General features: G+C 38.5%; 1 protein-coding gene across 1 annotated transcript; it reads right to left on the bottom strand.

Moving 5' to 3' along the window:
* Nucleotides 1-66: 66 nt before the first annotated feature.
* Nucleotides 67-11,094, bottom strand: LOC143318143 (complement factor H-like). The gene is made up of 16 exons (XM_076726156.1): nt 11,077-11,094; nt 10,335-10,451; nt 10,053-10,235; nt 9,709-9,814; nt 9,493-9,569; nt 9,128-9,310; nt 7,920-8,102; nt 7,578-7,772; nt 7,268-7,444; nt 6,175-6,342; nt 5,250-5,417; nt 4,067-4,234; nt 3,163-3,321; nt 2,843-3,031; nt 2,569-2,754; nt 67-332 (listed from the first exon to the last, which is right to left on the bottom strand). Exons 2-16 carry the CDS (start codon nt 10,402-10,404, stop codon nt 313-315), a joined length of 2,232 nt encoding a protein of 743 aa, XP_076582271.1. The 5' UTR covers nt 10,405-10,451; nt 11,077-11,094; the 3' UTR covers nt 67-312.
* Nucleotides 11,095-14,568: the final 3,474 nt, after the last annotated feature.

Genomic DNA, 14,568 nt, shown 5'->3' with positions numbered 1-14,568 from the left:
TTTTTCTGCAATTCTGCACCATCATACTGCAGCAAACCCTAACACATACATACAGCAAACAAAGCCTTTTTCTTTCTCCTCTTTTATTCAATATGACAAAGCTTCATAATTTCAGGTCACATTATCACACAAATTACTGATTCACTCATTTCCACTGATTATATGGATCAGGAATAAGCATTATGTATGAGACGCTACATCACTATGAATAATACACAGAGAAAATGCAGTTTTCTTTCTTTGATATCGTTGAAAAGTCCTCTTTTTTGGCTTCTTTATTGAGACTTCCTTGGCCCTCGGACAAAATCAGCATCACTGTTCCTGAGAGGGAGCTGTATGAGAAAATGTCTGTGGTCAGTATCACATCTCAGCATGCAGTGGGTATAAAGCAAACATCCACTTCTATAACTGGTTGAGTTTTTGCAATAAAACAAAGCAACTTTGACCCAATCTGAGCTGACAAATATAAGGGAAATGTGTCTTTGTCTTGTGTGATTCTTTGGAGGATAATATTAAGCAGGCATATTTTATTTTTTCATGTTTTTTACTCATGGTGTTGTGAGGTCCATATGCTGTACTTTAAGGCAAAGCACCAGGTGTTGTGGTGTGTGAACACTATGATTTTCCTCGTGAGATGTTACATATTAAAAAAAGCAGTGATTTACTGAAACATACATCTGTCAACTGTCAATATAGCTCTCATTTCTCACCCCATGGTACATCTGCATGGTACCACTTTTCATCTGCAGTCTCTCTGCAGTCCTCATAACATCTCATTTAAAATCCAAAAGGATTTCAGTTTGTACTACGTAACAGAGCTGTCTTAAACAGTCCTGATGACCTTTCCTGTAACCTTTCAGTCACTACTGTTGCTGTACCTGTATTAAAAATACAAATTGTGCTACTCTGAAGTGTGTAAAATGGTGAAATCTAACATACCCTGACCAGTTTATATATTTTCATGAATGTAATCTATATCTTGTCTGGAAAAACTCTTTTTCTCTATAATGTGACATACATGCTGAAAGAGTTATGGGTTGCTGTAATCATTCTTTTGAGCTCTGAAGAGATGTCGATGCTGTAAGAAATGGGGACAAAATCAATAATATAATAATATATTCAGAAAATCTGCCAGTGTTATGGCCTGTACTGTATGAAATTCCCTCATTGTGGGGAAACGTCCTGTTAGCTGCATTGGCAGAAATAAATCTACCTAGGATAAAGATTACTTGATTTAGCTAACTAAGACTGTTGGAGCCTATTTAGCTTTGGCTTATCTTTGGAATGTACTTGTTCACATGATGAGGGCAGTGGATTTTGATCGCCACCTTTTACACTGCAGTTGTACTATGAAGGGACTCTCTATGTTCAGTGTGGAGATGGGGAATGATTACAATGACTCACGACTCTGTCAACCTACATATTATATCGCATTAAGATGGACTTTCAATTTCCACCCCATGTGTGTTACATTGATAATGTATGACAGCGCCCTCCAAATATCTTTCTTGATCTGCGATAAAGTTCATTGTCTGCTTCTCATTGTTGAGCCTGTCACAGTATGCTGAAAATACAAAAAAAAAAAAAAAACCTGTCCAAACCTGTCTCACAGGAAAGAAGTTTGATATACAAATTTGTTCTGGTTAAGCTGTGGTGTCAAATGAAATCCCTGTTTGAATTATGTGCACCAGAAAGGATTTGTATGGAGGTGGTCGAGGCACAGAGCCAAACACATTCGGGGTTCACAGCCTGAGTCTGGCAACAATCAGCACTTCAGTTCAAGTCAAGGAAAGATCATGGCTTCATGCTGTGTGTCAAATCCCTTCACTCTTTTTCCATATAAAACAAAGACCGTAACCCTTTTCCTAAACTTAAACAAGAGCTGTAAGTACCAAACCATGACCGTAAAAAAGTCTAATCATGCTGTAGTTGTTATGAGCAGATATGGTAGCGATAAGACTGGATATTCTGCCGGACAACAAATGAAACACGTAGTCAGTGAATATATTACTGTTACGTTCAGTGTCAACATTTTGCGTCTTTCCAGTTACATGCAGTTATCAGTATTAGCCAAATGTGCTGTGGCTGGAATTACATAACCACAACATATTTGCTGTTGCAAATTAGCTCTATAAACAGAAACAGGGTTGTTGACCTGATGTGTCATCTGAGACTTTCAATGTGTTTCACTGGATTCAAGTTTTAGCGGTATTATGTATTAATCTATTCCTTCAATAAATTCCAATCTGGAAGCTAAAACCAGTGTGTACTCTGCCTCACGTGTGTGTCTGTAAACAAGAAAAAACAACACATTGGAGTGCAGAGTGTTTTGCTTTCTGAAGACGTTATTTCTGAGCTGAAATCTTACTACATTAATTAAAAATCAGCAGTGTTTTCTACATCACATTTTGAATTTCAGCAGACTTCTTAATGCCACTGTGTTCCCTCTACGCTCGCTGACACAGAGTATGACATGAAAAGTCAGCAGGCTACATAACTTTGCTTCAAAATGAAAATCTTCCTCGAGCTTTCTGTGCCATGTTGGGGAATGCTTTTGGATGTACGTACGTGTGCACTTAATGATCTTCTCCTCCCATTTCCCATCTTTGCATTGCAGTGTTCTTTCTCCCTCCATTGTATACCCATCACGGCACTCATAAGTTACTTCAGAGTTGGACAGGTATTCCTTTTTATATGGCGTCATGACAACAGCGTTCTCAACTTGAGGTGGGGGATTGCAGAGATTGGCAATAGCTGCAAGAGATGAAAATGTGCAGTATTAGATTACACTGGATTCTCTGTACAAATATTAACATCTGATGAAGTAAGAATGATGACTCACGTATACAGATGGTTTTGAATACTATGTCCTCTGAACGCCACTTTCCCTGGCGACAAGTTAAGTTTTTGACAGTAGCTTGGTATCCTTCCTTACAAATGATTTCAACACTTTGATTATGTCCGTAAACAGTTTGTTGATCTGTCACTTCCCTGTTAGGAATCGCAGGAATTTCTCCACATTTTGTTCTCTCTATATTGGATAAGATGACAAACAGTTAGGTTTATGATATCAGCCATAATTAGCCAGATATCCTACATAGATGAGCCACTGTGGCCAGTTTGCTTCATGCTGGTTACAAGTAGCCATTAAAGATGAATTACCGATGCACTGCTCGAATCTGGACCACACGCCGTCATTACATGTGGCTTCAGCCCACCAGCCTTTGGTGGAGAGCTTGTAACCTTCTTTGCAGGTGTAGTACACTTTGTCATTGTATGGGCCAATTGTGAATCCATTTGGAACTTTAGCTATGGGACATGCTGCACAAAAAAAGAAGTTCTATTCAGACAGAACCAGTCAAAGGATAGATGCAACACATTTTCTCCATGCTAATGGAGGGCTGTAGGGATGAGGGATGGCAATATTTGTCTGTTTGTTGGTCCACCACTTTGGTCCAGACTGAAACCTTTCAACTTTCATGGATTGTCATAAAATTTGATATTCGTGTTGCCCAAAACACTTTGGTGATCTTTTAACCTTCATAGCGCCATCACATGCTCAAAATTTTGGTTTGTCCAGTACTTTGCTTCATCACCAAATACCTGAAAAACTAAGGACATCCTTTATTAGTATGCTCTCATGCAAAACTATGACAGTTAACATTATACATGCTCTACCTGCTAAACAGCCACAGGTCAATTTTGTCATTGTGAGTATGTTAGCATGCTAGCATTAACGTTTAGCTCAAAGCACCACTGTGCTCTTAATCTTGTAAAGACAAGAGAGAAAACGGTTGAGTATCTTCATTGTGCCTTGATGAGCCGCGTTCAGCGTTTCCGCATTTTCAAGCAGATGTGCCTGTCTTGATCGGAGGGACATTAAGTAACAGCAATTCAGCTCTTTAATCTGTTGTTTATTTATATTAATCACACCAATAATGCAATTTCAATCTCCCTGTCATTGTAAATGTTAGGTTTACTATTTTTATTACTGTTAAAACAGACAAACTCCAGTCAAACTGTAGTTATTCTTTAAACTCTATTTGTTGTAGTTGTATTTTCTTACCTGTACAGTTCTGAATCCCAGTCCAAACACGTCTGTCACAGGTAACAGTAAAACGGCTTGCAGCGTTGTTCATGCATTCATAGTGAACTTGTTCATTGTGGCTGTAACTGCTCTTGGCACTGCCAATAATGTATGCGTTGGGGATGTGAAGTCTTTCACACCGTACACCTGAAATGCACCCCAGATGTCCAAATTGAGATTTAATAAAAATACAGATGTCGTTGTGAAAAAGACTCAACAGGGTCTTTACTGTTAACATACACTAAACTCCTTCAAAGAATATTGACAATGCTTTCTTCTTCTTTCATTCTTCTTCCTCCCTTCATTTATCTGCTGGTTTACATCCCTTTGTCAAAATGACAAGAGCCAGCTGTAAAGTTTCATCAACCTCAGCTCCAGAATGACTGGACAAACATGAAGATCTCTGGTACAGCTTCATACTGAGGAAGCGTATCAGATGATCAGCGAACCCACACATGGCCTCTTTGACTACTTTAAGCTGCTGCCATCAGGATTGTGTTTTAGATTGCCTGTATGTCAAACAAATAGAAGGAAGTTTGCTTTTATTCCAGAGTCCACTAGACTTGTGAACCGTCACACTACAAGAAATGGTCAGTTTACTTTGTGTATTGGCTGATAATTTACCTGCACTTCTGACCCTATCCTACTCCTCGTGTGTCTTCTAACATATGTCATATTTGTTTGTTTAACACACTTTTTTTTAATGTGTACATAAAGTGTCCATGTGTACTTCTGTTTGCATGCTTGCTTACCTCAAGCGGCCCCTTGAGAGATGAATACCGTATTTTTAATTGAACTGAATATCTTCCAGTGCTCCAGAATGAGCACATTCATGTGGAACATTAAACAAAACTCTCAAAAGGCACGAAGCTGCTGTCCCTACTAATCCATCAAGTCATCAGGATTAAGGAGTGCAAACTTGTACATTTAACATTGATTAATATCAGTTTAAAATCTGTATCAGTTTGATATTCTGCAACAGTGGAATCACAAAATAAGACACCTCCTCAAGAAAATTGGAATTATCAAGCCTGAAAAGTTTGGGCGAGCCTGTTAAAAGTATCTTTAATTGTGGCATAAGCATGAATAATAATACCCATGCCCATCCAAAGGCATGGAAGAGACAATCCTCTTAACTCTATAGTGTGTTGTATTCTCTTACTTGTGCATTGTGCAGTCCCGATCCAGCCTTTTTTCCCACAAGTTAGATTAAAACGTCCCTCATGGTCACGATTGCAGGTATAATGAACCACGTCGTTGTATCTGTATAGGCTCTGAGCATATCCGTCAATCTCTGCATTCTCATAATATTTTATGTTGCATGTTATCTCTGAAAAACAAAACAAAACAAAAAAACAACCCAGAAACCAAAATGCGTTAGTCTGTCCACTGAATGGTAAGTGGAAATCACAGTTGGTACACCAGACTCAGATCATTTAGTTAAGTAAGATACTCAGCTCTTTCACCTTCAGTAAAAGTGGTATACATACATAGACATTGATCTCTCCACCCTCAAAATGGCGCCCTCTTACGATGAACTACAACAGCGATTACAGCACTTAGGTCCTAAGTAATCGCTTTTGACTGCAACACCGTGCATTTTCAGTAACTCCTATGCCACCAATGATAACTCTAAAACTGAATTTGCTGTTGTTGAGCATTGATCTAGAAATCATGCATAAACCTTGATATTGTGCCAAATGGATACAAAGAAAATATTAAAGCAACAGTAGCCTTTTGTTTCAGTGTAGCCATGATTTAATCAAAGTACTGACTTAGGATCAGCATGCGTCATGGCTTTGAGCTTTGACAAGACATGTTTTTCACATTTCAGGCAGAAGATTGGACACATATGTAATCTGCAGTCAGTCCTCACTAACCACTGTAAAGATGTCAATTCCTGAAGGGTAAGGCTTTCATACAGCATAAAAATAAAAAAATGAATGAATGAATTGCAGCACAGTAGAGTAGAACTTAGTTTCACCCTTGTTGTGCTCACTTTAAAAAGATCAGATGGGAGTTTCTATGTAAAAACAGAAATAAACAAAATGTGCCAGCACTGAATGTGTTGGCCAGGACTGCCTTACCTCTGCAATATTGTTCCCCACGCCAGCCATATTGAGTACAGGTTTGATGAAATTCTCCTTCATAACCCTCCCTGCAGACATAATGGACGCGGTCTTCGTTTTTGTATTCCGGCTTGTATTCACCTACAATATCTGCATTAGGGATGTTCTTTCTCTCACATGTTATTTCTGAAAAAAAGAAAAGCAGTTATACACTACTGTACACATTTATTTCACATTTATGTTGGTACACATGTAAATATAGGTAGAAACAGAGACAAACGAGAATAGTGACACACCTGCAGACAAAATAGAAATGATCTGCTGGCTATTTTGGTATTATTTTCAGAGTCAGGAAACAAACAGCTAGTCCACTACACATTGGTTTAAACGTCCGCAAACATTGCAAGAAATGTGTATCTCTAGTCCTGATATTTATACTGCTGACCCCCACTGCTTGCCTACTGTGTGAATGAAAGCTTTAAAGTTGTTGCACCCGTGAGATGTTCAGCATGCAAACTCGTCCCACATGGTTCCTGGACCATCCATTACTCCTGGAGTAAAGACTTTAATGGGTGGAAACTAATGGCTGAGAAACTTAAATTAGACAATAGTTCCTGCAGTTGAAACTTAAGTGAAGTTCCTAAAAAGCTTCTTGAGTCCCTGGAGATGTTTGTGCATTGAACAACGGGTTTCTTTGCCTCTTTTTGAATGTGAATCTTAATTCTGTATTTATGTCTTGGGGTGAGGCCTGTGTATTGGAGTGAATGTGACGTTGCCTTGTAGTTTAGGGCCTTGGAGTAGCAGGCAACATGAAGATTTTTTTTGGTCTACAGGAGAGCATTAGGCTGACTTTACTGTATCTGGAAAAAGGCAAATAAATCCTGTTGCAGTCACTATCAAATTCTAATATAATGAAGTAACTCTGTGTAGTAGAAAATGGAGTTTTAGTTAGGCCTTTAGCATTTTGTTCCAGAGGATAGAAGCTCTTAGTTCCTGGTACTTTTTGGTGGAAAAAAATCAGGACAGCAGGACAAAATGCTCCTTCCCCACTCAACAAATACACAAACAAAATGAACAGAAATGTCACAACACAAGGTTAATTTCACAATACCTTTACAAAGTGGCTTTGGTGTCCACCCATCTCTGGTGCATTTGGCCCAGTTGTTGCCATTTGTGCTTTTGTAGTTTGGGTAACAACTGTATCTTAAAGAGTTACCAATTCTTACTGGATGATTCCAAGAGGAATACCATTCTTTCACAAGTGGGTCGTATTGAGTGCATGTAACCTCTAGAATAAAAGAAAGACTTCTGTATTTTAAGCAAATCGAGATTGGATTCATGATCATCATTCCACGTCCATGAACCATCACACAGTAAAGAACAATATCTTGTAATCTGTATCTGGCTATGTAGTTTTATACCATAGCATATTGGTCTGATGCTCCACTCTCCGTCGTCTTTGCATGTCGACACTGCTGAGATGTGCTGTCGTTCAGAAATCCAGTACCTGTCTCCACAAATGACTTTAAGTGTTTCACCAGGTAAAAACAAATTTCTGGAACTTGGTTGATACCTGGTTCCTGCCGGCAGCCGCCCCTCCAGTTTACATTTTACTGCTGCATTTGTTGGGAAATTAATCATATAATCTGTTAGTTATTTATAAGAAGGCAGATTATACTAACATGACATCAATCCATCAAGCACCAATTTTAACTAGTCAGTGTGATATAACCAATTAATTGGATTACTCAGTTTATACTTACGTTCACACAAAGGTGTGGGGCTCCACTCTGCTCTCATGCCTACTTTTTTGCATTTTGAAGGTCTGGCTTCAGCCTGTGTGTATTGAGGATTGCACTCAAAATGCAGGACATCATCTTCCTTATACTCTTCGGCATCTCCAGGCACATAACCATTTTCAATTGGGGGTTTTTCACATTTTACCTCTGTAGAAGAACACACACACAAGCAAGAATACAACTATTCAAAAGTCAAATATTGTGTATGGGATTAAATTTAATGGCAATAACCATGAATGGTTATACATCTTAATTCAGTCTGGTAATTCTTCTTTTATGTTCTTTCTCGCTTTCAATGAAACTCAACATTTCCAGTAGAATTTGAAAAACTGACATAATTTAAGACAGTGATCATGTGTTTCCCAGTTTGAGAGCAGCTGGGGAACTTTGTTGGATGCTCCTCTTTCTCATTTCTTGTCACACCTTGACTGTCAAAGTAAAGGCAAGAATTCCTGAGAAACATAAATATGATCATGCTTCTTGAAAGACTATGTCTCCTTAAAACATAGGAAGTATTGAATGTGGGTCAATGTAATACTTTTGTTACACTTAGAAAACTCAGAAAACAGAAGTAACTGGTGGTTAGAACCAGTTTGGTTTCAGTTCCATTTTTTCCCCCCACATTTTCTGTTTATCGGTACAAGAAAATGGGAATTTCATTTTTTTAAATTCTTAGTCTTGCTTGCTAATTCATATTTGAAACCTTGATGTTGAGATCAGGCCATGATTGTGAAGTGTTTGGGTAGGAAATAGGTTTAGAGAGAAGAATATGAGAGGCATTTTAACTGTTGAATTGCTCTCTTCTTGCAATAAAAGGTCTTCTTTTAATAAAAAGCATTGTGTGCCGGACAGTTTCTTGGATAGTGCAATGACTTCCTCCCAGCACCTTCACGGTGACCCCACCTTTGGACAGAGGTAAACTAGCTGCTTTCACTTGTTTCCAGTCTTTGTGTTAAGCTAAGATAGCCATCTAGTGCCTGTAATACCATATTACTATATTATTAATCCACAGTGAATGGACCAATATGAGTGTGGTATGGATCTTGTCATTAACTGTAACTACGCAAGAAAATGTTGAACTATTTCTTTCAGATGTTTAATGATATCTTCTTTTTTCTTAACAGGAAGACTTTCCTGCTCCTCCTGTTTTCATATCGGACAGCTCACTTTACCTTTGCATTCTGGATCTTTGTTACTCCACTCTCCATTTTCTTCACAATAGATCTCTGATGACCCAACGAGGATTTCATTGTTCAATTTGCAGCTAAATCGAACAACATTGCCAACGGTTGCTTCCTCCAGGTCCCCATTCGCAAAGACATTACTGCGCGCATGGATCACTGGGCACTGTTTGGCTGGAAGGAAAAACACGATAAGGAAAGAAATTGGATGACCAAATAACTTTCAAATGTAAATGCAGGTAAGCAATAAAGCTTTTCAATATTTCTGAGGGAATATACACAGAAATAAACACAGAGTGACATTTCCCCTGAGCGTCAGGTACCTAATGAATAAGATCCTTTATTTCAGCTCTTACCTTCACAGATTGGAACAACTCCATCCCAGCCTTCAGCCATACAACGGCGACGGTTTGTGCGACTGACCATTTGATAACTGAATGTATATGTATGATGTGGAAAAAGGAAATGCTTCATTAAGAGCCAGATTTGCATACTGCAGAGATACAGCAGAATACTCACAAAGTTACATAGGAAACAACAACATTAATGTGCCATTATAAATATTTTCATACCCTTTGTGGCAGGTATATATAACCTCCGACCCAAAAACAAAGTCGTCTCCCTTGTCCAGATGAAAATCTGCAAACTGGGCATCACCAGGATGACCACATGATCTTGCTTATAACGTAAGAATGAGAGAGAATATGAGTACATATACTGTTCAGAAAGTGGTTGTTCCATTTAATAATAATACACCATTTTTTATGTAACACTATATCATATAATATATAGTTAACAATTATACTTTGGCACTGTGCACTCATTCAAACCATGACACTATGTCCATTTAACAGAATGTACTGATGCAGTGTTCACCATTCATACTGGCACGATCAGTATTTATTTCCAAACTTACGTTGACATTTAGTGCCTCTCGACTGCCAGGCTCCCTCAACACAGATCAGTTTGAAAAAGCCGCTGTAGCCCACATTGCAGCCCACTCTCACTTGCTTTCCACCAGGGTAGCTGGCTTCCAAACCAGTTGTGTCAAAATTTGAATCATACAGACGGCTGTTTATAAACTGTTCAAGTGTACAGTCTGTGAGACGGCAAAAAACCAACAACAACACAACATTTAACAATAAATGAAATGATAAGATGAAACGGACCACAAATGAATTGAACTCCTTGGTCTTACCTAGACTTTTCACGAAGGTCACTGTATGCATCCACAAAAATAGGACACAGCTTCGGGTTATTAGGTGCATTTTATCTTCATTACCCTGAACCGCCAAGCAGAAGCAGATCCTGGAGACTGAAACACTGTTATACTCAGAGAGCTGTGGATTTCACAGGCAAAAAGAGATTGCTCAATGATTTACACAAGTCTGTTCCAGCCTCCAGCTACAATCTCAGGCTCACAGGGAACAGAAAAAAAGGGGAAGTGGCCACGCACAACACCTTATATGACGCGCTAGATCCTTAAAATAACCTTGAAAACACCTTGCATTGGCGTATGTATGAGTACGATTTATACTGCAGAATAAACTCAATGAATCACTGAAATGACTTCGCGAAATAACACAACACAGAGAGTAGTCTTTCTTTTTAACGGCTATGTTTTTTTTTTTTTGTTTTTTTTTGCAAGGCAATCAGTGCTTCAGTGGTTTCATGGCCCTGCATTGTCAGGCCTTTCTATGTTTATTATTCAGTGACAAAGAAGAGTATTCCTGTAAGGGCTTATTTGTTTTTTTTTTTTTTTTTTTCCTTTTGGTAATCATTTGCAGAAATCAATTGAACAAACAAAATAGGTTGCATTTCAGTGAGTCTGCTGTGGCTCTTCCTCTCTGGAGAAAATGAAAAAATAAGCAAAGCAAATTCAGTTCAAAACTAGACCAAAACTATAATTATTATCATTAAAAAAAAAAAAAAAAACTCACGTGAGTGTCTTTCAGGATGCACTGAAGTGTGTTGGTGTTAAGGCTACATGTAGACACGGTTTGTACAAATGTTTGTTTGTTGATGACCTTGTAAAGCAGCTGCCAAAAGGCTGTGAAACAAATAATGCAGATTCTGACCTCAGTTTGGAAATATCTACAAAAAATGTGGCTGTTGTGCAATGCAGGCTTTTTCTTTATTTCTCAACATGGCTTTATGTTACTCACACTTGTTCTGAAGAGTCTGTGTCACTGAAAACACTCCATTGCACAAACTCATCAGTCAGGACATTTGTTACCGATCTGTGAAAAGAAACTATTCTGATATTCAATCAGCAGGTGGGATCTCTGAGTCAGATACCAAACACATTCTGAGGCAGAAATGTGTGTACAGCTGATATTATATTTTTCCCTTCAGATATCTGATATCTGCCTCATGAGAAAATGAAATCACACAATTATTTGCCTTGTTTTTCCCGTGCCTCAAAGCACTTAGCATCGGAAGATGAAGCTAATTTGCAATAAACTGTTGAACTGAGAGATGGGCCCTTTGGAAACGACTGTCCTCTTCCATTACTGACAAAGCAGAAAGAGACAGAGATGTGCAGTAGTTTTTGAGTGATTTGGAGGGTCTGAAGTTTACACAGAAGTTGCAGATGCTGGATATTTTTTCTGCTGACACATTGTATTTTCATGTATATGCAAAGAATATCATGGGGGGTGGGGGTGGTGGTGCAGGACTGATTTTCTCAATGGAGAAAAAGATGCAGCAAAGGCGTCTACGTGAACCAGGGATGTTGCAGATAGAATATTGCCATCTTATATCTCAGCCTTAAGGGAGCCGCTAAAGCACATTTTTCAATTTTTGTTGGCTGCAAGTTAAAACTTTTGGAAACATTATTATTACAGCGACAAAATGACAAATTCTTTGGAAAAACAAAACACAAACTTAATAATGAAATGATCAAATAGAATGAGTTGAATTTAAAAAAAAATACTGCAGCCTGTCCATACTGGAGGAGAACACTGACTGGAGCATTTTTAATGTGTTGGTGCTAACAGCAGTTTATAGAGAATCAAACAGTTCATTTCAGTTAAACTTCCAATATTGTTTTTATGGACTGCTGATGAACTCTCGGTTGACAAAAAGGCTCTAGATTGGGTCATTGAAGCTATTCACAAGCCCATCACTTAGTTTGTGTGTAACAAGTTTAGCACCCCATTAGCCCCCCCAAAAGAAATCTTTATAAAAGCCCCATTGTAACAGCATTTAACGACATTTTGATCAAGTGGATGCCAACCATGGGTGCATTCGTAAATTCAATCTGACGACACTAAAATTAGGGCAGGGCTGTTCAGAGAAGTAGAGAGTCACAGTCACAGCCTATTTACCAAGCAGCAACCTCTGAAGCTGGCCACCTGAGGCTGGCAGCACCACTCAACAGGCTTCATTCAGGCCACGTCAGCTCCACCCACACTTCACCTTTTTGCCCATTTTTGGATGAGCTTGGAGTTTGGTGGAGTCAGGCACTGCCAAGATGGTGACGGCTGGAGCCCCGTAGCTAACCTTCACAGTGGATCCTCAGGAACCTCTGGGTGACATCATGAAGACCTCATTTTATACAGTCTGTGATATTTGTCCAAAAGTTTCATCATTTTATCCGTTAACCTACAACTCAACTCAAACATATTCGTTAAATGTCTGCCTGTTTAATGTAACGTTAGAAAATGACAAAATGACCTCTTTGATTCATATCTAAGGAACCTTTGCATGTTTACCGAGTATGGGATTATGTGGAGGATTCTGGGTTTTGAGGTTAAAAAAATGGAAGAAAGAAGATTTACTGTAACATAATTTTGTCATGGTGGTGAATTTGTTTAGAAATGAACAGCACTTGATATATTTTATATATATGTAACTGGTTTTAAATGTTTACATGTTTTAAAGGTATAAGACCACACCTGTATGCATATGCATATGCATGTTCATGTCTTTGTTTCTTACCCCGTCCAAAGCAGCACATGAAAGGTTTCCATGTCTGTCCATCCCCCAGAACAGACACCGATCATTAAAAACTTCACAAACAAACAAACAAACAAACAAACAAACAAACAAACAAACAAACACTTACTGGTCATAGAGGAATATTTAATTTACCCTTACCACATATTGATGCCTTCACAGAAGGACACAGCTGTTCCATGAATTGTTCAACAGTGACCCCTTGTGGTTTCAGCACAGACACTAAACACTGACAGAAAGGTCATCAGAACCTGGAGCTGCCAAACCACAAAGTCAGACACAGCAGCTATTTTCAACAATGTAACAAACCATTTTTATGCTAAGACAGTTCAACACTTTTCTACTTTATTGCTTCTTCCATAACATGCAATTAAATATCAGCATCAACACTGCTGCAATTCCTCTTTAGATCGAGCAAATACTCCTTGAATCGGGTTTATGAAGTCAGTCACTGGTGCAGACACAGACAGATGGATGTATAGAACAGAGGTTAAAGCAGATGGCACTGAATATTCAAATTATATGCAATTACAGACAAGCAGAATGCAACAAATAGAAATAAAATGATGTGAAAGATGTGTTTAGGTCTTCTGCTAGAAACAGTCCATCTGCTGGGTGTTCGGCTGAATGCAGTTTAGAAAGACATCAGATTAACAGTGTTTGTTGAAACCATAGCTGTATCACACATATGAATACAGTCAAATGCCTTAAAACAATTTAAGACCTTTCTGAAGCTTTCTCACCACCACCTCCAATTTATTTAACAGCACCCCAAATATAACAAGTGTCACACGATGTGGTGTCACTTTTGTTGTTCTCCAAACAAAACAACAAAATGTGTCTTTCATATAAAATCTAATGGTGTTTTGGGACTGTTGGCTGGACAAGAAAAGCAGTAAGAAGACTTTCTGGTTTGAGCATTTTAGAGACAATTACAATTAAAAATGTTTTAAATTTTCCAATTCATTTCATGCTACAAACTATGTGACACTGTACAGTTTGATTATATTAAGGTAAAACAGCGTGGAGCATTATACGTTTATGCACAAGATCTTTCTTCTGTTCTGTCTCTACATTTCCATTGTAGGGACCACAGAAGTCCTGTTCATTGCAATGCAGTCAGATACATCTGCTACATGTTCTATAGGTTCTTGTGCTCATTCAGCTCTGCTGCTTTTAAAAGCTTTAGTTTGTTTGTAGTGTGTAATAAAAGTGTGTGAAATGTCATAAAGAAGTTTTTAATCTTCATAAGGAGTACTTGGTTTCAGCTTTGCAGTAAGCTAACAGAAATTTAAAATCAATACTTGATTACTGTGCTTTGTGGGTCAGTCTTGTTCAGAGCACAGCTGAGAGGCAGATTGAAACCCCACTGGGCCGCCCCCACGCTTCTCCATTCCCACAGGGGCTCCCCATGCTAAAAATATCCACCTACAGTATATATGGAATAGATAAAGGGTCATGGAGGGCACTGG

The sequence above is a fragment of the Chaetodon auriga genome, chromosome 3, assembly GCF_051107435.1.
Source record: "Chaetodon auriga isolate fChaAug3 chromosome 3, fChaAug3.hap1, whole genome shotgun sequence".
Lineage (NCBI taxonomy): Eukaryota > Metazoa > Chordata > Actinopteri > Chaetodontiformes > Chaetodontidae > Chaetodon > Chaetodon auriga.
The sequence above is the reverse complement of the archived record's forward strand: the minus strand, read 5'-3'. Positions and strand labels throughout refer to the sequence as shown.

Bases quoted from the DNA above. Each gene is read 5' to 3' on its own strand.
- LOC143318143 (XM_076726156.1), bottom strand. From the start codon at position 10,404: ATGCACCTAATAACCCGAAGCTGTGTCCTATTTTTGTGGATGCATACA. The intron at 9,311-9,492 runs GTAAGAGCTGAA...TTTTCCTTCCAG, and splicing joins AGTTGTTCCAATCTGTGAAG to CCAAACAGTGCCCAGTGATC. The intron at 7,445-7,577 runs GTATAAAACTAC...CTTTTATTCTAG, and splicing joins CATCAGACCAATATGCTATG to AGGTTACATGCACTCAATAC.